This window comes from Triturus cristatus, chromosome 4_2 (assembly GCF_964204655.1).
Source record: "Triturus cristatus chromosome 4_2, aTriCri1.1, whole genome shotgun sequence".
NCBI lineage: Eukaryota > Metazoa > Chordata > Amphibia > Caudata > Salamandridae > Triturus > Triturus cristatus.
In genome coordinates this window covers 355,679,220-355,701,513 of record NC_140586.1, presented here as the reverse complement: position 1 = coordinate 355,701,513, position 22,294 = coordinate 355,679,220, and the positions used below count along the sequence as shown (strand labels likewise).

The 22,294-nt window shown below is 44.0% G+C and overlaps 1 protein-coding gene across 1 annotated transcript in view; it reads left to right on the top strand.

Moving 5' to 3' along the window:
- KIAA1614 (KIAA1614 ortholog) overlaps nt 1-22,294 on the top strand; it is a 199,828-nt gene that overhangs the window by 143,436 nt on the left and 34,098 nt on the right. The window contains exon 7 of the mRNA XM_085601763.1: nt 18,240-18,519. Within this exon, the coding sequence (XP_085457889.1) occupies nt 18,240-18,519 (280 nt within the window). The remainder of the gene's footprint in view (nt 1-18,239; nt 18,520-22,294) is intronic.

Here is a 22,294-nt window from a genome sequence, read left to right as displayed (position 1 = left end):
TTATGCAATTCTCAAAAGATACAATCAGTGTAGGAGCAGGGCGTCTAACCGGGGTCCTTTTGACTATGGTTTTCAGGAATTGTGTGAAAAGGGCATGGCAGATATAGACTAACTGTGATTGAGTGTTAGCATGCTCTCTAAATTTGTTTTAAGGTTATATACCTACAAATGCTTTAATTGTGGTGAATGTATATGTGAACCAGGGACATAGGCTAACTTTAACACTCAATGGAAGGTGTTTGTAAACGATTTGATTACTCTAGGGGGCCTCTCTGTATCTTCCTCTATAATAATTGTGGGGTATTTAAATCTTCGGTTAGTTCCCTCACGGGTGGCCAATATCCATGGTGAAATCTTAGAAGTTTATAACATATCTGAGGCAGCTTTTCCTCCTTGTACTCAAACAAGTCGGGCTCTCCAGCTAACAAAACTTTTAGCAGAATTAGGATTTGTCTGTTTAAATGGTCGATTTGACAGTGATACTCCACCAGCCCAAACGTATGTGTATAGCAGCCAGAAGTGTACTATGGATTGCATATTTTTACAAGCGTGGAACTTTGTGCTGTGTCATTCATTTAGAATGGTTGAATTTCCAGCAAGTGATCACTGGGGCTTAAAGGTGGTTTTCTGGTCGGAACCCACCCTGAAGCAGACTGTGATCCCCTGGAAACCTCTTTTCCGAAAAGCAAATGACTTGTATCGATGATAGGTATATGGCACTTATATGTGATTATCAATTTAGTAAAGTATTTGCACGAGAGGAGGAAGAGGGGGTAGATGTGGTGCAGTGGTATGGTGAGCTCATCAGGGAAGTTGTTAACTGACCCCGGAAATAGTGAAATGCAGTATTCCCTGTTGAGCAAATATCCCTGATTTGATCACCAATGCCAAGCTGTAAAAAGAAGACTTCAGAAAGTGAGGCACAATAAGTTGCGCCCGGTGGGCTCGTGGGAGAAAACTGAATAGAACATGGCCAAAAAGGAGTACGAGTCATTGCTTAAAGCGAAATAAATCAGATTGTTTAAAAGTAAAATGGGAAGAAATGAAATCGGCCCTACAACTAAGGATACAAAAACAGTTTGGAAACTTGTCCAGACGGGTTGTAAGGTAGTCCAAGAGCCAATAAGGTATATGGTTCTGGAGGAGGTTTGGTTCTCTCATCTAACTAGTTTATATAGTGCTCCTGGTCACCTAAGTAGAGGCCCCTTGGTTCCCCCAGAAGAAGATCTTATAAAATCTGCTAAGTGTAAATTCCTCGACTAAAATGATATCCTCCCTTAAGTTAATGAGAGCAGCCAGTCTAGATAAAATATGATGTTAACTGGTGGCCCAACTTTTTTTCTAAAGTGTTTATTTCAATAACTACTTTAGGAATGTTCCCAATTAGATGGAAAGGGGCAGTAATCAAACCAATCCAAGAGAAAAACACTCCAACATACACCAACAGCTTTCGTTTGATATTTTTAATTGCTTTTCGAGGCAAATTGTACTGAAGGCTATTTTACAGCATGTGATGAAATGGATTGAGTGTAATAACCTGATTCCGATTGGACAAGGTGTTTTAAACCAGGTAACTATACGATTGACCATTGTTTTAGCTTATGGGCAATGGGTCAGAAGATGATGGAAACCACTGGTACCTTATTGTGTTGCTTTGTGGATTTTCGTTCATCTTTTGACGTAGTAAATTGAGAAATCTTATGGTCCCAATTGAGTGACATGGGAATCCTGGACTACCTTTTGAGGATTCTTCGAGAATTACACAATGATAACTGGGTGCAGGTGGAATTAGATCAATCGGGGTCCATATCCAGGAAAATCACCTTAGCGAATGGGTTGAGACAGGGGTACGCGTTAACCCCTATGCTTTTTTTTCCTTATATCTTACTGACGTAGCACAGGTCCTAACAGAAGCCATGGTATTCCCCCCTGAAATGGGGGAAGACACATATCGTGCCTTCTGTATGCTGATGACCTCGCAATTGTTAACCTAACGCAGGTGGGGCTCCAAAGAAAGCTTGAGTTGTTCAGTAAATATTGCATCTCCAATGATTTGACCATAAATATAGATTTTAAAAAACAGTCAAATTTGTCAAGAAATCCAAACCTTACAGCTGGGTCTTGGGGGATAAGCCTTTAGAAGTGGCTACCTCATATAAGTACTTAGGGATGACATTTTACGACAAATTGAATTGGGTATTGCATCATGGAATGGGGGATGCCAAGAATTTATCTAAGACTCTGGGCTATCCAAATTTAAAAAGGTTTTGATGGTCCCTCTCTCTCCCAGTGTTTACCACATACAGGGCAATGGTGTCCCCTCAGTGTTTGTATCGGGCTGAAGTTTTATGCCTGAGCTCTGAGTCAACGTGGGATACGTGTGAAGGCAAATGTCTAAAGAAATTGCTTGGTCTATCCAGAGGAGTAATGACCCCTGCCGTAAGAACAGAATCTAGTTTGCAATCCTGGAACTTCCAGGCATGGCAATCCACATTACGTTTTTGGGGGACACTTGGCAGGTGACAATGATCTAAAAGTTTCAACCTTTTGTGCTATGGAAATTAGAAACAGTGAACTGCATTGGTATACTGATAAAAAATTTGAGAAAGTTAAATATTAAGAATTATAATGTTGTTGGGACCCCATCCCTTTCTGTTGGAAAGTGCCCTTTTTGTATGGTCATCCCCACACTTTGTTCTCCAATGCTGATGGTTTTGATGTTGAAAGTGCTCAGAGACCTGCTAAGGAAGCCCCAGTGCCAGTGCTTTCTCCTTAGAATATGAGGAATGTGAATTGATAATCCCAATTGGCAAGGATTTTAACCCTCTTACAAGTCCCTGGTAAGTGGTACTAGTGGTGCCCAGGGCATGAGAGTTAAAGGGGTCACCAGGGCCTGTAGCACTGATTGTGCCACCCCGAGTAACTCAAGTAAACAGATGACAGCAGGCCTGCCATTGCAGACTGGAGAAGCAGTGCAAACTGCTCAAGCTCGACTTAGCCCTCACCATGAGTTGCAAGGTCACAGCACTATTTTTAATATATGTCAGTCACCCCTAAGGTAGGCCTCCTGAGCCCATTAGGCAGGGGGCATTATATTTAAGGTGTGGACATTTTGCAAACTTATATGATCCTATAATAGTCTCCTTCCATTAGGGGTTACTATAAGGGTTCAAAGGGCCATACTTAACAACAAGTACTGAGGGTCTAATATTCTGTATGTACATAACTCTAACGAACTAGACAAATGAAACCTCCAAAACAATTACAATGAATAACATGTCAAAGATATGATTCCCATCACCCACCAGAGGTGGCTTGTCATCATCTGGGAATTCAGGGCTGAACTAAAAGGACCAACCACTCTGATGGTAATGGTGGTCAAATAGTTATCCCAGTCGTGAGAGAAAACGGTAGGGTGATGGTTGCAGTGCAAAAAGATGAAAAGGGCCATAGCCTAACTTGGGCTGGCACCCCAGCATCTCAAGGTTGCCAGCTCCATTATGGTCCCACTGAAATGTGCCATGTTTGGTATCAAATAACTTGTCACATCAAACCCACCCTTTTTCCAAAGTCAGATCTAATGTGACATGCACACAGTTGCCTACCTTAGAGGTTGCCCACCTGGATGCCCCTGCCTTTCTAGTGCCCTGGCTGACAGCCTACAGCTGCTGCCACCAAGATAGGAATCTGCCCCCCTGCCAAGAGGTGTGAACTCTCTCAGGAGGAAGAAACAAAGGCCTGCCTGGGTGGGAGGTGTCATCTCACTCCCTGACAGGATGGCTAGTGAATTGGCACATCAATGCGGTGAGCTTCAAAGCTCCCACTGCCTCTGATATGCCATTACGCTTCCTCCCAGAGGAGGAAAAAGCCAACCTCCTGCCCCAGGAACATTTGCAACCCGGCAGGTTGGGAACCTAGGTAGTCAGGAGGCAGACACCTCCAGAAGGCTACCTACAGCCCTAGGGTGGGCTACCTGGTCTGAACAGCCAAAGACGGGTTCTGCCATTTTTAAAAGTGGCAGAATAGAGGCTTCTGTGTAGAAAAGGTGCCACTCTCGACAGGAAGTGGCCACCTAAAGGGAGGATTAGCCGCTGGGGCTAGTAGCCCATTGCCTACCAGCACCCACACCACTAACACCCCTAAATCTAAGATTTAAGGAGCTCCCCTGGCACTAGAACCTCAAACCTGAACGACTTGCAACGAAGGACAAAACGAAGACCCGAGTCTGCAACTTCAGGACCTGCACAGAGCAAAGGTACGATAACCTGCATCTGTTGCAACCACCCTGCAAGTGCACGACTGCGACTCGTCCCGGCCCAGAGACCTGTTCCAAAGGAAATAGGAACCCCTCTGAAAGTCAAAGGCGCAACACCAGAACTCCCTTGAACTAGAGGTACTTGTCCCCTGCATGCTCCTGGAACCAAAGAATCACTGGCCATCGGGCTCGCTGAGGCATCGCCCCAAAGTAAATGATCTAGTACATTGTGGGAAATGTAGTCCTTACTTCCAGCAAGTTTCAGGCAGTTACCATTTTCCCATGGACTCCAGGACGTTGAAGTAACCCAAGGCTCAACTAGCTGCTGCCAAGACTTGTTGGTGGCCAGTCCGGCTATCACTACCTTTGTTCGACGCTGTGCCGTAAGGGAACCCCACAGCATCTTGATCCCGATGCCTCAGTGGCCCCGCTGTTGAGTTTTGGACCCCTTTCCTCACCAGCACTGTCTAAGCGGTAAAACCAGCAAACCTGCGGCTCCCACTTCACCACCAGCACCACTCTGCACCTGCACCTTATGAGCCAGGTGAAATTCAACTGACTGTCAGAGCCTGGTCCTGGGACCTGTACCCACTTGCCCTCCTCTGTGGTTTCCACTGGACTTGTCATGCAAGTGACTGAGTGTCACTAGTGTGTTTTCCCATTGACCGTAACTTTATCATTTTGCACGAATCAAATGCACTGATTTATTTTTCCTTTAAAAATCCATAGATCCAGTTATACTCAACCAATTGTTTTCGTTTTGGTGTCTAAATTAATACAAAAATCTGCTTTATTTTTATAAATTGCTGTTGCTTAAGACATGTTCCTCTAGTAAAGCCTAACTGCTCTGTGCCACACTTCCAGGACTGAGAGGGATTTATTAGTGTGAATCCAAAGGACCTATTTGTGGTAACGTGAAGGTATTGCGTAGTGAAGCCTAACCAGTCTCACTACATAATACCTCACTTTCCTACACTTTAAAAAAAAAAACGTACAAGAAATTTGTATCAGGGAATCAAGACTTACGGATTTACGTTATTTGGCAATGAAGAGGACGGCTAGCAATATGTTATAGCCCTGACAATTAAATCAAACCTATCCTTATTTATCTTCCTCACCTAATCATTTTCGTCAGTTGCTATTGAAATTTTGGGTTGCTTTTAATGTTTTGTATTTAAATCATAGTAAATTAAAAGGACTATTGATCATGCAGGGTAACTGTATATGTGGTTTATGGAATGATAATTTTAATGTACAGCTGCTTTTTGATTGTTTACATTTTTTAGGGGAAACCAATTTTTATTAAGTATAATTTTCAGCATTGAGGGAAGGCAATATCCCTCGTTTTAAATATGGAATTCTTTGACGTAGCATGTTTCATGGGAAGGTTTTTAAAGTCCATTCTTGTATAGTGGATGGCATTCTATGCATTTGTAAACTGTATTTATTGTGTAAGGATTTTTATGTTGGTTTTAGAGACTAAGCTCTAAATAAACCGTGATTTATTTCTACTACTTTTGAGCCAGTTAATGGCCACAAAGACATGAATCCACCAATGCATGGATGTTAGCTGGGTAGATCTGCAAACCTATCACCTAGTCGGATTATTCTGTCTTCCTTGGCCCTGGGACACCAGTAAATCACTAAAGAGTGCAGGATTCAGCGTTTAAAATGCTGTCATTACAACGCAGTCGTTACAACGATCGCGTTGTTAGTATGCGATGCATTTACATCGCAAGTCATTACAACAACTTGCACTAGGGGGCGCTGAGGTATTGGAAATGAATTCCAACACCTTCCCTGCTGTTGCGCAAACTGGAGTCGGAATAGTAATTAATACTATTCCTTAGTCCAGCGCGCCCCCTAGTGCAAGTCGTTGTAATGACTTGTGATGTAAATGCATCGCGTACTAACAACGCGGTTGTTGTAACAACCGCGTTGTAAAATATAGTAATGTAATGAGCCATATTCAAGAGTGATACACAGACAACGGCTTTCTGTCTGCAATTACATGCAGGAAAGCTGAAGTGCTTTGAATCAAACATAAAGAGAGGACAGGGTTTAGAAGCCTAAGAACAAATGTGCTTAGTCCTGGGCCTTTAAACTTGCGGTCAAAGAAGAAGGGAAGCGGCTAGTAATACCACGTGCCTCTGAAACCACAAGTACTGGGAGCTTATGGGTCAGTTCTGCTATGAATTGACCCATATTGATGTGTGAGCTATGGTGAGGATCTTTATTGATAACATGGGCAAAATGTTGAATCAACAATCGTGAGGGAACTAGATTGCTGTTTGTACACGGAGGGCTACAAAATGTTGAATCACACAGGCAATGTCCTCAGATTGCACACATGAGTAGATGCAGACATTCACATGCTGAGAGTGCAGTATACTTCTTAAACAAGGTCTACTACTTTGCCTGCACAATTACCATTGATTAATATTCTCTTTTATTTTCTCTGTCTCCTTCTCAGCTTAGTTGAAACACCTGATTTGATGTTTTTACCAAGATGGGTCAAGAAACTGCTCCGAAAATATACTGTAGCTATTAAGAACTTTGAGGCTTACTGCATGCTTGCCCCTCATTTTATCAGGCCCCCAAATGTTGCCTCCAGCCATCAAAATATCTCCCATGTTTTTTGCCTAGCAAGATGGTGTCAAGACATATGCCTTAGATAAACCAGGGGATTGGTGTGAATAAAGGAGAACATGGACTAAGAGAAACAGAATCGCCATGAAGGTCATTTTGTATTTCTCTACAATCATGTTCTAGCAGAAAAGATTTAGTAATATTTGGTGCCCAAGGTACCATTAAGGTCAGAGAAAATGCCCAGATAAGTAGTACCTGCCAAATGGATGAGTAGTTGTTCATATCATTACAATGCAAATGTATATGATTGACACATCTTTATAAGGTTACGCTTTTACTTCCATGGAATGTGCAAGGGGACTCTCCTGTACTGGAATTTCACAAATTCGAAAACATACATAAATGCAACTATATAGTAACATGAACCCCATTTGCTTTATTAGCTGGAGTTAACTATCATGTCTTATAAAACGATTGTACAATTTACTGAAGCGCTTAGACGTCTCCAAGTAAACCATGTCATTTGAGTATTGAGGTTGTAAAGAATGACTTGGGGATAACGTTTGTGTGACCTAGGTTGAACTATTTGAAGTGGTATTTCTTGATTTAAATTGAATCCAATATGACTTGGGGGTTAAAAAACAGGCCTGTGCCGAAGACTACCTTATCTTTGTGAAGAACAGTGATTGCTTTAAGAAGAGCTTGTGATCCACTGATTCTCCTGGCCAATGGCATAGCCCTAGGTAGGCTGTTTTCAAAGAGAGAAGGCCCATGTCATAAGAACCCATTGGTTTGAATAGTTTGTATGTTACAGACCCTAAAACAAAACAACATCGAGATTCCACTTACGGTATAGATCTCTCACCTTGGACACCATGGTTCCCGCTGGCATCAGATTATAGTTTTGATGCTGTTAAATATTTACATTAAATGGAAAAGTTCTAGTGAGTTTGATCATCAAGCTCAATGAGGGAAACACATACAATGCTCTGAAGAATCATACTAGGGCAGGGAAGCACACTTTTATCCCATCAGCTCTTTAAAATCTCATTGGGCATCAGCACTTTATTGAATCCCACCCTGCCCTACAAATTAAGGGCCAAATGTACGAAACCAAAGCTAAATGGCTTTTTTAAATTTATGAAACCCTCTTCACGCATCAGTCAAAGGTTACAGAATAGCAAACTTGAGTTTTTAGTGGTATAATGAATTTGGAAGGGGTGTGCTTAGAAGTTAGAATGTTCTTTTAAAATAGTGATACTTTGTGATATGTAACAATCAAATCCCATCGCAAACATTGAAAAATTACCAGCTCCCAAGTTGGGATGTAACAAGTTCACTAAATGGAAAGGTCCGCTTTTAAATGTAAAGAAAAAGTTTTTGGGGGATGGAGGCCCCCCCTAGCCAACATCATCCGACGAGCCACGAGAAAGTACTTCCTTTGGTGATCGCGCTCCTTCCAGCATTGTCTATTTGAAGGCGCCCTACACCGCTCGTGTGAGCTCATGGAGCGATAACGATAAAATTCTAAAGTTCTTAAGATATACAAGTGGTATATTTTTCTACTCCCATAACAGGGAACAAAGGACAGTGTTTGTGACTATCAGGCATATGTACATTTATTCTATCACCCATTGAGGTGTAACAGGGATCGGTTTTTTGGTCCTGAGGTAGAAAGCCAAGGGGATGGCTTCTGAAACATGTCGACATTGTAGGAGGTGACTCATTATAGTACACCATCTACACCTCCCCACTTTTGCTATTCTCAGCCAGGGAAGACAATAAAGAATTTTCGTTCCACTAGCCAGAGAATTTTTAACCATCTCACATTTTCATTTCACGATCCCACGCAATACACATACTCACCAATCACTGAATAAAGTGCTCCTGCGTCTACGTAAGTCGTAGCAAGCCCCGCCCCGTAGAGGGGCGGGAAGACCCCAATGATGAAGCATGACACTGAATCAGGTTTCAGTGTGTGAGGGGTATTTTAAAATTTTTTGAAATATTGCCCTTCCCACAAATTGAGAGAAGGAGCTATGATCTTTTTGCACCATTTTTCACGTATGACTAAACACTTCAAATAAAAATAAAAATAGCAGCAGACACATGGGTGCATATATATATTCACATAATACATGGTAGAATCCCTATGTTGGATAACAACATCATCAAAAGCCATGGACTCAACATCATCTCCTACACCGACGACACCCATCTCACCGTGTCTCTGACTAACAATCCAAGATCCATCAAAGACAAGTTCCAAAGATGCATGAAAGATGTTGCCAACTGGATGAAGAACAACTATCACAAACTCATCATTGACAAGACAGAAGTACTCATCTTTGGTAAAGACAAGGACACACACGGGAACAACAAAAGGTGGCCCCCGGAGCTGGGCCCAACCCTGATACCCACCGAACATGCCCGCAGTCTTTATCATCCTGGACAGCCAGCTATCCATGAAAAAGTAAGTCAATGTCGTCTCCACTGACTGCTTCCTCATGCTCCGTATGCTCAGGAAGGTGTATAGATGGCTCCCGACCAACACCAGGCAAACTGTCACGCAGGCTTCTGTTACCAGCAGACTCGACTACAGCAATTTCCCCTACGTAGGAATAACAACCCAACTCATGAAGAAGCTCCAGACAATCCAGAACACAGCGACAAAGCTCAACCTCTGCCTCCCCAGACGGACGCACATAACCCCTCACCTCTGGAAACTTCACTGTCTACCAGTCATGAAGAGATGCCAGTACAAGCTACTCCCTCATGCATACAAGGCATTACACAACGAAGGACATGCGCACCTCAACCAACGTATGAGTTTTCACCAGCCCACCAGGGAACTTAGATCCGGATCCCTCGCCCTAGCTGCCACCCATCACATCCACCGGACAAACAGCAGAGGCCTCTTCTCCCATCTGGCGGGCAAGATCTGGAACGACCTCCCCCTGCATCTCAGCACCTCACTATCACTCTGCAATTCAGGAAGGGCCTCAAGACATGGATGGTCAACCGATAGGAGAAGAGGCAGAATTATCCGACAGTGACTCGAGACCCTCCCAGGTGAAGCAGCGGCACTCTACAATTCCTGATTTATTGATTGATAGGCAGTGGGCCAGGGGTGCGATCTCTCAAACAAACTTAAAAAAAACTTTTGTTTTTAAATGCAATCCTGTTTCCTTGAATCAAAACAGGCTGCATTTAAAAAAAAGTTTACTTTATTTAAATGCGATCGCGGACATGGTGGTCTGCAGCCCCCAGCAGGTCTCCAGCTCTATGATGACATCCAGTCATAGTGAGTTGCAATTTGCGATCTAGTTAACAAGTATTGAGACCGGAATTTTGGGAACCGACCTATCAGAACATAGATTGGCTTTCAAAATTCCTTTGCAATGGCAAAAAGTTGGTGCGCAGTCTGCGACCACATCTCACGAATGGAAATTATGTAATCTGGCCCTCAGATCCTTAAACACCTAGGGCACATGTAATTCCCCCTTTATCCCTTTAACAAAAACATGAGAAGCTACAAATTACAGGGCATTCACTTCACAGGAACCCATGCTGGTGCACAGATGACATTGGCACCAAAACAAACTCCTAGAACCTTGGCCTGTGTTTATCCTTGTGGGAGGGGGGCAGTTACCGTTTAGTAGTTCAGTGAATCCTCCCCTTCATATATCAATGATCCTTATGATGTGAGTGATTGGAAATTTCTGTAGGGAACCATTTTCTCCTGTTCTTAATACTGCCTCCCCAAGTAAAACATTTGCCTCTGATAGGAAGGTGTGCTGGATCCTAACTTGATTCAGACACTGCCTGTGTCCCAGCTTCATTCACAGATTAAGTGCGCTTGTAGAGTCCCTGCAAGTCCTCTCTGTGTTAGGTCAACAGTGAAACACTATTACACACAGCACATAGTTTCAAGTTCCCAGGTTGCCCTTTATTTCTTCATCTAATTGGAAAAAGTAATTAGCTACATACGCAAAAAAAAGCTATCTTTGCAGTTTATTTTCGATCCCCCAATTCAAGCCGGGCAGTGCCCTTTTCCAACCCTCTTAAACACCCTTCATCTAGCTCCTGCGAGTATTCGAGTCCTCAGCAGCCCTTACTATCCCATATAGGAAAATAAAATTTATGCTGGGGTTAGAGTATTGAAGAATGTTGGTACCTTTTTTTTGTTTTTGTTTTCTAGTTATATCCTCATCCTGAAAGTGGCTATCAAGTTCATATCAGCCCATATTTTTGCAATTCATGCCCCTCAATTTCGAACAATGCAATGTACATAATTTGCTCTTTAATACATCATATCACAGCTATTCCTCAGCAGAAAGGCCATGACAGGAACCCTTTTTTCCTTTTCATTGTAAGTGAATGTACATTGCCTCTTTAGAGACCCACAAGGGTACTCGCAACTGTGCACGAAATTCTTGTATCATTATCTTTGAATTTATATAAGTAATGTACAATAAACACAACAGCTTATAGTTCAAAATCTTTACTGTAAAGAAGATGAGGAAAGTATAAATGAGGGGAGAGCATGAGGAACAAAATAATAAACATAGGGACATATTCCCAGTGTTAAGTGACTAAACAATAAGTAATATAGGCATTTATTCATGTAAAGAAAGACAGGAAATTGGACCAGAAGTAAATATATTTTTGCAGCATAAATCTTTCTGGATTCATTATGCTGTGCATTATTCCGCCATCTAGTGGTTGGAACCGGAATTGTAGTCTCTTTTCTCTTTTTTTTTTTTTTTCGTGGCCCAGGTGGGCGTCAACATACCACCATCTGGTGTCCTTCATGACGTCTACGCGCTTCATCCGGAAGCTCCCACCTTTGGTCGCCATCATCAGATTCTTTTTTCCGCCGTTGAGTCTGGATCGTTGCCGAAGAGTTCCAGAGTTTTGGAAGAGGAATCAAGGAAAATCACAGAGAATCGACAAAAATCAACTTTTCAACTACACCCAACTACAGGTCAGGTAATCATAGCGACGAGGAAGAAGGCTTACGACCAAAACCTCGACATTGGACTGAGAATGCGCTCGCAGGGGGCTCCCTGAGCGCGGGGATGGACAAGACACTGTTTAAGTTTTGCAGTTGCCACCACAAGTACGCCCAGAAGGATCAACATCCAGTCTGCAACCTTTGCCTGCCGCTCGACCACAGCAGGGAAGATTGCAACGCATGCTCGGCGTTTACACCCAAGACCCTCAGAGTAAGGGAGAGGCAGAGAAAGGCGAACCACAACATGCAGGGGCAGGGGCCACCACTATCGCTCCGGGACTTGGGCCTCGCCAGTGGAGAGGAGGACAACATCGCTGAAGGACCGGAGGACTGCACAGTCGTCGAGGTCCATAAGAAGACGTCGAAGGAGGTAAGGGAGTCGTCGACCCCTAAACACTCGAGCGACACTTGAAAGGGTGAAGCTAAAGCCCCGAGCGACACTCGTAGAAGTGAAGCTAAGTCCTCGAAGAAAGCTCTGCCACCAAATCACTCGACGAAAGCAACAGCTACAAGGGTCAGTCAGCCGAGCGGATCATTTGAAAAGGACTCCCAATCGAAGAAAGCCCTTGAAAAACAGATATCGTCGAAGGTTGCCCTCAAAAAGGACACCGCAGCGCCGAGGAAAGAAAAGCCGGCATCGTCGTCGACGGCTCCGAAGAGAAGCGCTCCAACCCTCGAAGCCGAACATGCCACCCAGATGGAGAGGAAGAAGAGGACGAGGCCGAAATGGCGAGCTTCCTGCAGAGGAAAAAGGACTTCAACGAGAAGATGAGCCAATACACCATCCCGCCGAAACCCGTGCTCGAAGCCGAAAGGGACGGCGAGGACGCGGAGCCGCCGAAAACGCCCGAACCAGTCGAGGAACTAGGAGACGAAGACTACTATTTCGAGGGAGAAGGCAACGAAGATATGCAATCCTACCGGGATTCGACGTCCTCGGAGGCACAAGACATGGAATGGCAAGATCTCAATGCCGAATCGCTGTAGGAAGGGGTAGACACTTACCCTTTGAGGCCTTCGCCGCCAGACGACATAGGGGTCTACAACATGGTCGTACAGAAGGCTGCACAGACCTATGGAGTGAAAATGGAGGAGTAGAGGCCCAAGGCATGTTTCCTCCTGGAGACTCTACTGCCTAAACAAACTAGGAGCCAATTTCTGCCCATGCTCCCTAGTGTGCTGGATCAAGGAAGAGAGGCCTTTAAGGAGCCAGCATTATGCAAAGCTGTGACCCCTAGAACTGAGAAGAAGTACAAACATTCTTCAAAGGATCCTGCATACATCCAAGGGTCAGTGCCAGCCGACTCCATAATTGCAGCTACTGCTAGGAAGAGGGCCAATGTACCCACTAATGCCGGACCACCTCCAGACAAGGAAAGTAGGAGGATGGATCTCACATGGAGAAAGGTGGAGAGAAATGCGGCTATACATTGGCGCATCGCAAACTCAAACGCCCTGATCAACAGGCACGCATACCAGCACTGGGATGAAGTGGGACAGCTGCTAAAGCATCTACCAGACCAGTACCAACAAAGAGCAACTCACCTGGTAGAAGAAGGGAAGAACATGGCGAACACATGCCTTAAATCGGCATTGGATGCTGCAGAAACATCGAGCAGGCTAATGATGATAGGAGTGACCGAGAGAAGACACGCATGGCTCAGAATTTCGGGATTCAAGCCAGAGGTGCAAAGCAACATCCTAAATACACCTTTTAATAGAGAACAACTGTTCGGCACGCCAGTTGACGACAAGTTGACGCAACTCAAGAAGGACAACGAAACAGCAAGGTCCATGGGAGCGTTGCAGCTCAGAGGAATGAGAGCAGGTACACCCACGAAAAGGCTGGGTGGTAGAGGAGGCAACGTCCCTACCACATCGCACCAAACATTCCAGCAAGGCTACCAAGGAAACAACCAAGACCAGCAGCAGCAGGGACAGCAGCAGCAGAACTGGTAGTACCAGCCCCGGGGACAGTCCTTTCGAGGGCCCGGAAACAGAAGAGGACAAACACTAAGAGGAGGCCAGCAGCCCTCAATCAAGTGACTCCACCATGGAACAGGCCCCCACCCTAGCAACACCTCGGGGTGGGCGGAAAGACATAAAGAAGAACTGCAGCCGAACGTTCAACGACAAGCAGTACCTCGAACACTCAACACCGGTAGGGGGAAGAATAAGAGACTTCTTCAAGGAATGGAGGAAGGTCCCATCGGATAAATGGATACTAAACATCATACAATACGGATACTGTATAGAGTTAGAAAAACAGCCTCCGAACAGAAAACCAAGAAGCAAGGCACACTCAGCAAAGGAGCTCATGCTCTTGCAGCTAGAGGCACAAGAACTGCTCAGCAAGGAGGCAATAGAGGTGGTACCGCAAAACCAAAGGAACAAAGTGGTTTACTCAACTTACTTCCTGGTGCCAAAGGTGGACGAAACACTAAGACCTATCCTAGATCTAAGGTTCCTGAACTCAAAGGTTCAAGATGACTTCCCTACAAGACGTAATACCACAAATACAACAAGGGGACTTTATGGCTACTATAGATTTAATGGACGCATACTTACACATCCCCATCAACCACAAGCGCCTGCTAAGGTTTGTGATCAACCAAAGCCACTACCAGTTCACAGTACTGGCATTCGGCCTGAAATCCGCACCAAGAGTGTTTACAAAATGCCTAGCAGCTGTCGCAGCACACCTACGAAGGCAAGGAATACACGTATACCCCTATCTCGACGACTGGCTCGTAAAGGCAAGTTCGTACAGACAATGCAGACTACACATCCAGCAGGTCATGCTAACACTGACAAGACTGGGTTTCTCGATCCATTGGGAGAAATCGTCAACAGAACCAGAAAATCAAGATATTCTGAGGGGCAGAGATCGACACCATACAGGCCAAAGTGTTCCCCAGCAGGAAGAGAACATTGGCGATACTGAAGGAAACACGTCATTACCGCAAGGGGCATGTTGTGACAGTGAGGACGGTGAGCAAGCTGATGGGAATGATGGCGTCATGCATTCACCTAGTTCAGAACATTCTACTACACATGAGGCCATTCCAGGAATGGATACAGCAGCAATGGTCACAGGCAACTGGGAGCAGGGAAGATCTAGTGGTTGTCACACACGCAGTGCATCATGAAATAGCGTGGTGGAACAAACAAAACATATCACAGGGGAAACCATTCACACAACCAGCTCCAACAGTGACCATCACGACGGACGCATCCCAGCTGGGGCGTGGCACGCACATGAACAAGCTCAAGGGGAGGGGGCTATGGTCGCAACAAGATACGGTCAAGCACATCAATTACCTGGAACTAAAAACAGTGTTCCTAGCCTTAAAAGCATTTCAGAAGGAGCTGTACGGAAACAGGGTGTTGATCCAAACAGACAACACCACGACCATGTTCTACACCAACAAACAAGGAGGACCACAGTCAGTAGCGCTATAGAGGCTAGCACAGGAGATATGGACATGGACCATTCCACTGAGGATAGACCTACTAGCGATACATCTCCCAGGGAAGGACAACGTGGAAGCAGAGAGACTCAGCAGGCAGACGTCAGCATCCCGCGAATGGGAGATCAACCAACAGGAATTACAGAAAGTATTCCGGAAGTGGGGTACACCGCAAATAGACCTATTTGCAACACACCAAAATGCAAAATGCCAACACTTCGCATCCAGACAACAGACCATCGGTCAAAAGGGAATGCGCTATGGATAAGTTGGTCAAAGACATTTGTATACGCTTTTCCCCTGATACCACTGATACACAGGGTACTCAGCAAATGCAGGATCAGAAGCATGTCACTGATACTAATAGCACCTCAGTGGGCCAGACAGTCATGGTTCTCACAAATAGTGGAGATGGTACAGGCACCAGCACACAGATTCCCAAGATGAAGAGACCTGTTAACAATGCAGAACGGAAGGGTGCTACACCCAGAGCCAGAGAGCCTCAGCCTCAGCCTCGCGGCATGGCTCCTGAGGACCTAGAGTTTGCACACCTCAAACTACCAGCGAGCACAATGGCAGTGGTCAGGGAGACAAGAAGGCCGACCACAAGTACTTGCTACGTAGTAAAGTGGAACAGATTCTCAGAATGGTGCAATAGAGAGAAACTGCAAAGAAAGATCACAAGGGAGTCAACAGTACTAAAATACTTAACACAAATACTGCAAAGCAAACTCAGCTACACATCCCTAAGGGTACACGTAGCGGCGATTGTGGCTTACACAAGAGGAGAAACGGGGAAAAGTTTCTTCACCTCACAAGTAGTAAAAAGATTTCTAGAAGGAGCAAAGAGGATTGCACCCCAAAACAGAATGCCAGCACCAGCATGGAACCTCAATGTAGTGCTCACCCAATTGAGCCGATGCACAAGGCTACACTGCACATGCTCACGCTAAAGACGGCCTTCTTAGTGGCTATCACATCACTACGAAGAGTAAGTGAGTTGCAGGCGCTAACACTTCAAGAGCCCTACCTGCAGATTCACAGTGATAGGATTGTGATGAGAACAGACCCAGACTTCATGCCAAAGGTGGTGTCTCGGTTCCACATCAACCAAACCATCAAAATACCTAGTTTTTTCCAAAAACCAACCACAAGCACAGAGAGGGCGCTGCACACACTGGACGCCAGGAGGGCAGTGATGCACTATATAGAGAGGATAAAGAAGTGCAGAAAGACAAAACAACTCTTTGTTTACTTCGCAAGCAGTTTTTTGGGACGACCAGTTACCAAATATACCATTGCACGATGGATTGCACAAACCATACAATTATGCCATAAACAAGCAGGGCAACTGTTACAAGGAGCAGCTCATGCTCACTCGACGAGGAAGAAAGGAGCAACAATTGCGTTTCTGGCCAACACACCAATTCAAGACATTTGCCAAGCTACAACATGATCTTCAGTGCACACGTTCACTAAGCACTACTGTGTGGATATCCAAATGAACAAAGAAGAGCAAGTGGGAAAGAAGGTCTTACAACACATATTCGGTAACCAGTGCTCATCTTCCACCCAGCCACCACAATAAAGACAAACCGCTACAAAGTCTATGCTTAGCATAGTGAATCCAGAAAGATTCATGCTGAAAAAAGTATTGTTTCTTACCTGTCGGTGTAGTGTTGCAGCTTGAAGACTTTCTGGATTCACTAGCGAACCCACCCTCCCCGCCAGAAAGATGAGACAGGAGGAAGGGGATTAAAACTGGAGAAAGACTTACAAGATTAGAGGAGAAACAAGATAACATAAGACAAGAAAAAAGAATCCGAAGATGGCGACCAAAGGTGGGAGCTTCCGGAGGAAGCGCGTCGACGTCAGGAAGGACATCAATTGGTGGTATGTCGACGCCCATCTGGGGCACGAAAGAAAAAAAAAGAGAGAAAAAAGACCAACCACTAGATGGCAGAATAATGCACAGTATAGTGAATCCAGAAAGTCTTCAAGCTGCAAAACTAGGCCGACAGGTAAGAAACTATACGTTATCCAAACAACCTCCTCATTTCCGCAAAAGTTTCACAAATGGCTCCATTTCAATCAAGTTCAGCAGCTTGAATTCAACTTTTGGTAACTCTGTGTCTTTCCAACTTCTGAAAATGTTTCTGCAACCAAAAAGCAGTTATTAAACATTCTGTTTTACCAGAAAATAGAGTTTTCATAATGCTTTCATAACTGAAGAGTATCAATTTATTAGAATGTGTATAACTTGTTTCTAATGATATGATCACTCTATCCAGAATATTGTCCCAAAAGCTTAATGAATGCTAAAACCCTATGCTAATATGCTAAAACCCTACGCTAATAACAAACTCCCTCTTTAAATGGCTCCAGCAGAGATCACCTTATTCCCCCCCCCCCATATGCACATGGCCCCTCATGTGATATCTCCAGGTGGCTCACCTCACATGCAAGCGTGATCCAACTGTGTTGTCGTAAGTAGACTGGCATCGCCATCCAAATTTTCTCAGTTGTGACGAGTAAGATTCTAGCAACAGGCAAACGTGCTCCAAATTTGAGGTCTCTAATAAACTGCTATCACCAAAGATACCCTGTGAAGTCTTTAGTGAGCTTCCTGTGCAATGCAGTGTTCTTCTCTGTCAACTGTAAGTAAAGGCTGATGTATGATGTTCAGATCGGATTAAACACTCCGTAATTTTCAGTATGGCAGCCATTACTTCAGGTGCTTGTAACAATTCCAGTGGTCAGAGAACTACCTGGTGGTGGGTGGTCTGAGATAAGAGAGATCTCTTATGCTGCTGGAGGCATTACAGCCCTGAGACCGCTCTGATTCTTTATTTTTTCTGGTTTGTAGTCTTTCCAGTCTCTCTAACACTGCTACTCTCTCACATTTCAGAAAAACAGAGGTCAACATTCCAGGAGAAGGAGAACAAATACAACCAGTGGCCAGGAAAAGAAGTGGTTCAGCTACAAGCCTTAAAAAGTTCTTTACTGCCATTGGGCAAAAAACACAGCAAAAGTTGGGCCGTGGGCGCTCTGCCAGCCTGGAGCACATTGCAACCCCAGACGCGGCCAGTGGAGCTGCTCCTGTGAAATTTAAACCAGCAGCCATGCCAAAGCCAGTGGCAGACAGCACTACACACGACATGAAGAAGACACCGTCTCTACAGTCTTTGGTGAGTTTGTGGTCAAGGTTAAAAAATACCCAGTAAAACAATGACAATAAGATGTTCATTACTTAAATAATGATTTGATAAAATGTATAGTTAATTTTGATCTAGCATAATTTTAGCAATGTAATGAAAAACACTTTAAAATATATATTTGTGTCCATTTTAACTTATATAGGCATGGCAAACACATGAACCAAGTTTCTAAATTGTTTACAATGTGACTGAAACTTATTCAGTCACAACCTGGGAAAGCATAGTTGTTCATTGTATGCAATGTTAATCTCTTGTCCACTATGCTGGGTAGGAGGAAGTTACATGTCATAGGGTAATTTTAGGGACAGTGGCCTTGTGGACATGGTAATATTAGGAAGAGTGCATCTGTGAAGGGTGCATTGTCAAGAGGTAGTTCCTGCTGCACAACACAAATTGCTCTGCCTTTGTGTTTTCCGCTCTGCCATGTATTCATGCCTTGACTCTTCCTCTTCCGGACTCTCAGCCGAAAGTAGATACAGATCATTCCATTAAACTTTCTAATAAGTAAATAGTATAGGAAGTGCTGATCACTGCTTCCTTTACAGGCAACGTCAAATAGACTAGACATCATGGCTCTAGTTTAGACGAAAGAAGATATTGGCTGTAAGATTCCTCATCTGCTGCAGCAAGGACCCTAGTTGACTCTGCCAGACGTGAGGGACTAGTTGTCATACCTAGGATGACTGGTGCACCACCGTATCTGGCAGAATTAACTTAATAAAAGACCACCATGGAAAATGGTTGTGTACTTGAAGGAAAGGTAAGTATGGTGTCACGAAGATCCAAGGACACAACCCCATATTGATAAGGAGACTATTCTAAGGTTCCTGACATTAAACCACAACTTGTGGGTAATTATCAGGAAGGCAGGATGAGGGGTAGGTCCAGCGCGATCTTCCGCATTCAAGAAATTGAAAAAAACGCACTATCTACACGGTCGTCTGCTTGGCTTAAGGCACTCACTGTCCTGGTGAATGGGGTTGGAATATGGAAACATGACAGGGTGAGCAATTCTTAAGTACTATTGACCTTGTGCTTCACCACTACCAATTGTTCCATATAACCAAATTCTCGCTATACACAGCCTGCCCTGAGTCAGGGTTGGGTATCTATTTTGAACAAATGGAGGTGCACGGGAAGGATTGACAGATTGATAGCTCTTTCTCAAGTCTGTGGGTGGTGGTGCATGGCCGTTCTTAGTTGGTGGAGCGATTTGTCTGGTTAATTCTGATAACGAACGAGACTCCTCCATGCTAACGAGTTACGCGACCCCCAGTCTGGAAATGATTTTTTTTCTTTATGAATCGACTGTTAGCACATTGGCGTATTATTTTTTTTTTTTAAACATCTTTTTATTGAGATTTTATTCTGATTACATACACTGGAATGTAAACGGGTCGTGTGTTACAACAACTATACATCATCATTGCTGGGAGCACTGTGGATCAATTTTGCATTAGACAACAAATTTTTACGTACAGAGATGTGACCCAGTCCTTATATCACTGCTCAGTCAATGACTGAGTTGCTATGCAAAGGATATACGCTGTCTCTATGTACACTGGTTCCGACAAGGAATAGAGTGCGATGTTCATCCAAATAAGCTATAACTAACAAACTAATAATAAAGAAAAAATCGCCATATGTAGTCTGTGGAAACCGTGCTGTGGAACAGGTGAAGGGGTGAGCACATTGGCGTGTTATAGATATACTTTTTCGTTACCATTTTTAAGCCCTGAGGAAGTTCCAAAAACCTTTGGTTTTGGGGATCGAAACGCGTTGGCTGCCTTTGTGCACCATTGTCGATTTTGAAATAAAAGATGAAAAGAAAGAAAATAAATGTGGACTTCTTGTATTATGTTCAGTGCACCTCCATTTGTTCAAAATGTTGTGAGAATATGTAACCAGGGGCACCAAAAGGTGACAGGTGCCGGAGTTTTGTGCACAAAAATCCTGATAAGGCAGCAGAGAGATAGTGAAGTGCTAACCTATTAGTCCGTCACCATGTATCAATTTTGGTTTATTGGGTATCTATTTTGTTCTTGGTCCTGAAGAAATGCCACACATCCCTCCTGGACCAACAAGCTATGAAACATGTTGACCTGAAGTTTTATACATCACATTTCAGATAGTCACGCTTCATAACCTTGCGTTGACCAACTACACTTAATTGTTTTTAACCCTACCAAAGGGACCCTTGAATAAACTTATCCATGAGTACCCTCCAGGTAGTTATAGATCACTTTCACATTTCACCACAATTTTCCACTTTGTCCACACACCTGCACGCATCATCACAGCTGAAATAAAAAGATCTTTGTTAAAGAGCCCTCTTGCAGGGCTGGTGGGGCATTGCTGCGCCGGCCCCACAAGGAGCAAAAACCTGTTGAAAATTGGTGGATATTGTTCCAAAAAATGCCTCTATCAAGATGGCTCCTCCCATGGAAGATACAATCACTATCACCATTCAGTACTTCCTCATCAAAGACACCTTCATTAACAATCTTAGAGGAGTGCACTGCCTTTCCTTTTTTATTCAGGTTCATTGCGCTATCATCCAACTAAAATAACGCAGGGAAATCTCTCACAATGTCTCCAGTTTTTAATCTGGTGCCCATTAGTTACTGTGCTGTATCTGATAAATAATAATGAAATTCCTTCTGCTATGTGTATCAACTCTCACCTTCATTTCATTGGTGTACTAGCATATGTTCATCAGTACCAATGTTATTTCCTTCAGTGTTGCACAAACATTACATAGTTAATGCTAAAGGCTAGAAACACACTTGAAGTAATCTCAGTCATCTTATTAACTAGTTAAGGTTAGGAGTGGAATTGTTTATTTTAAGATAGAAATAAGCTAATAAAACTATAACGTGCAAAACTTCTCTTAATTAATTGAGTTTCACAACCTTATGCACATACAGATCTGTTTACTATCCAGGCTCTAGTACCTGTGAGGGTATCATTTGCTAACCTCTTAGGCAACTAACTACCACTACTCCCATATTGTATAGTAGTGAGAAAATAATATAGGTTTTGCAGAGTGAATCTTTTCTGGATTTACATGCTGTGCATTATTCTGCCATATAGTTGTTGGTCTGGAAAAGGTTCCATGATGTCTCTTTCTCACTTTTTTTTTTCATGTACGTGCGTCGTCAACCTTTTTGGTTTAAACCCCTTCTTGTGTGACGTCCCCTTTAGATTCTGCACCAAGTTTTACCACAAATATACACAGAAAGACACACATGAGGTCTGTAACCTCTGCCTCTCTTAAAGACCACAGCACAGAGGATGCGCGGCGTGCGCAGAGTTCCTGCACAAAACCATTACGGCAAAGAAGAAGCAGATGTGGGCACACCACACAATGACATAGCCACATAGAAAGCAGGAGTCCGTAGAAGACCTGGGCCTGTCAAGTGACAATGAAGTCCAAGACAAAAGACACCGATGGAGGCAAAACCTGCTTCAACCTCGACAGAGGATCTAAGGCATGGGAGGGAGATGGCGAAAGTCAGTTCAGCGTCGTCTGCAAAAGTTAGCTCAACACCGTCCTTTAAAGACAGGAGCCATGATGATGCTGAAGAGCCACTCGGCGCCAAATCCGAAAATCGCCAAAGCAGAGGCCCGGTTACTAAAGTAAAAATAAACCAGTTTCTATCACTGCTCCAAAGCATGTTAGACCAGGGGTGAGAGGCATTTAAGGAGCCAGCTGAGACTAAGGCAATAACCCTCAGGGTAGAGA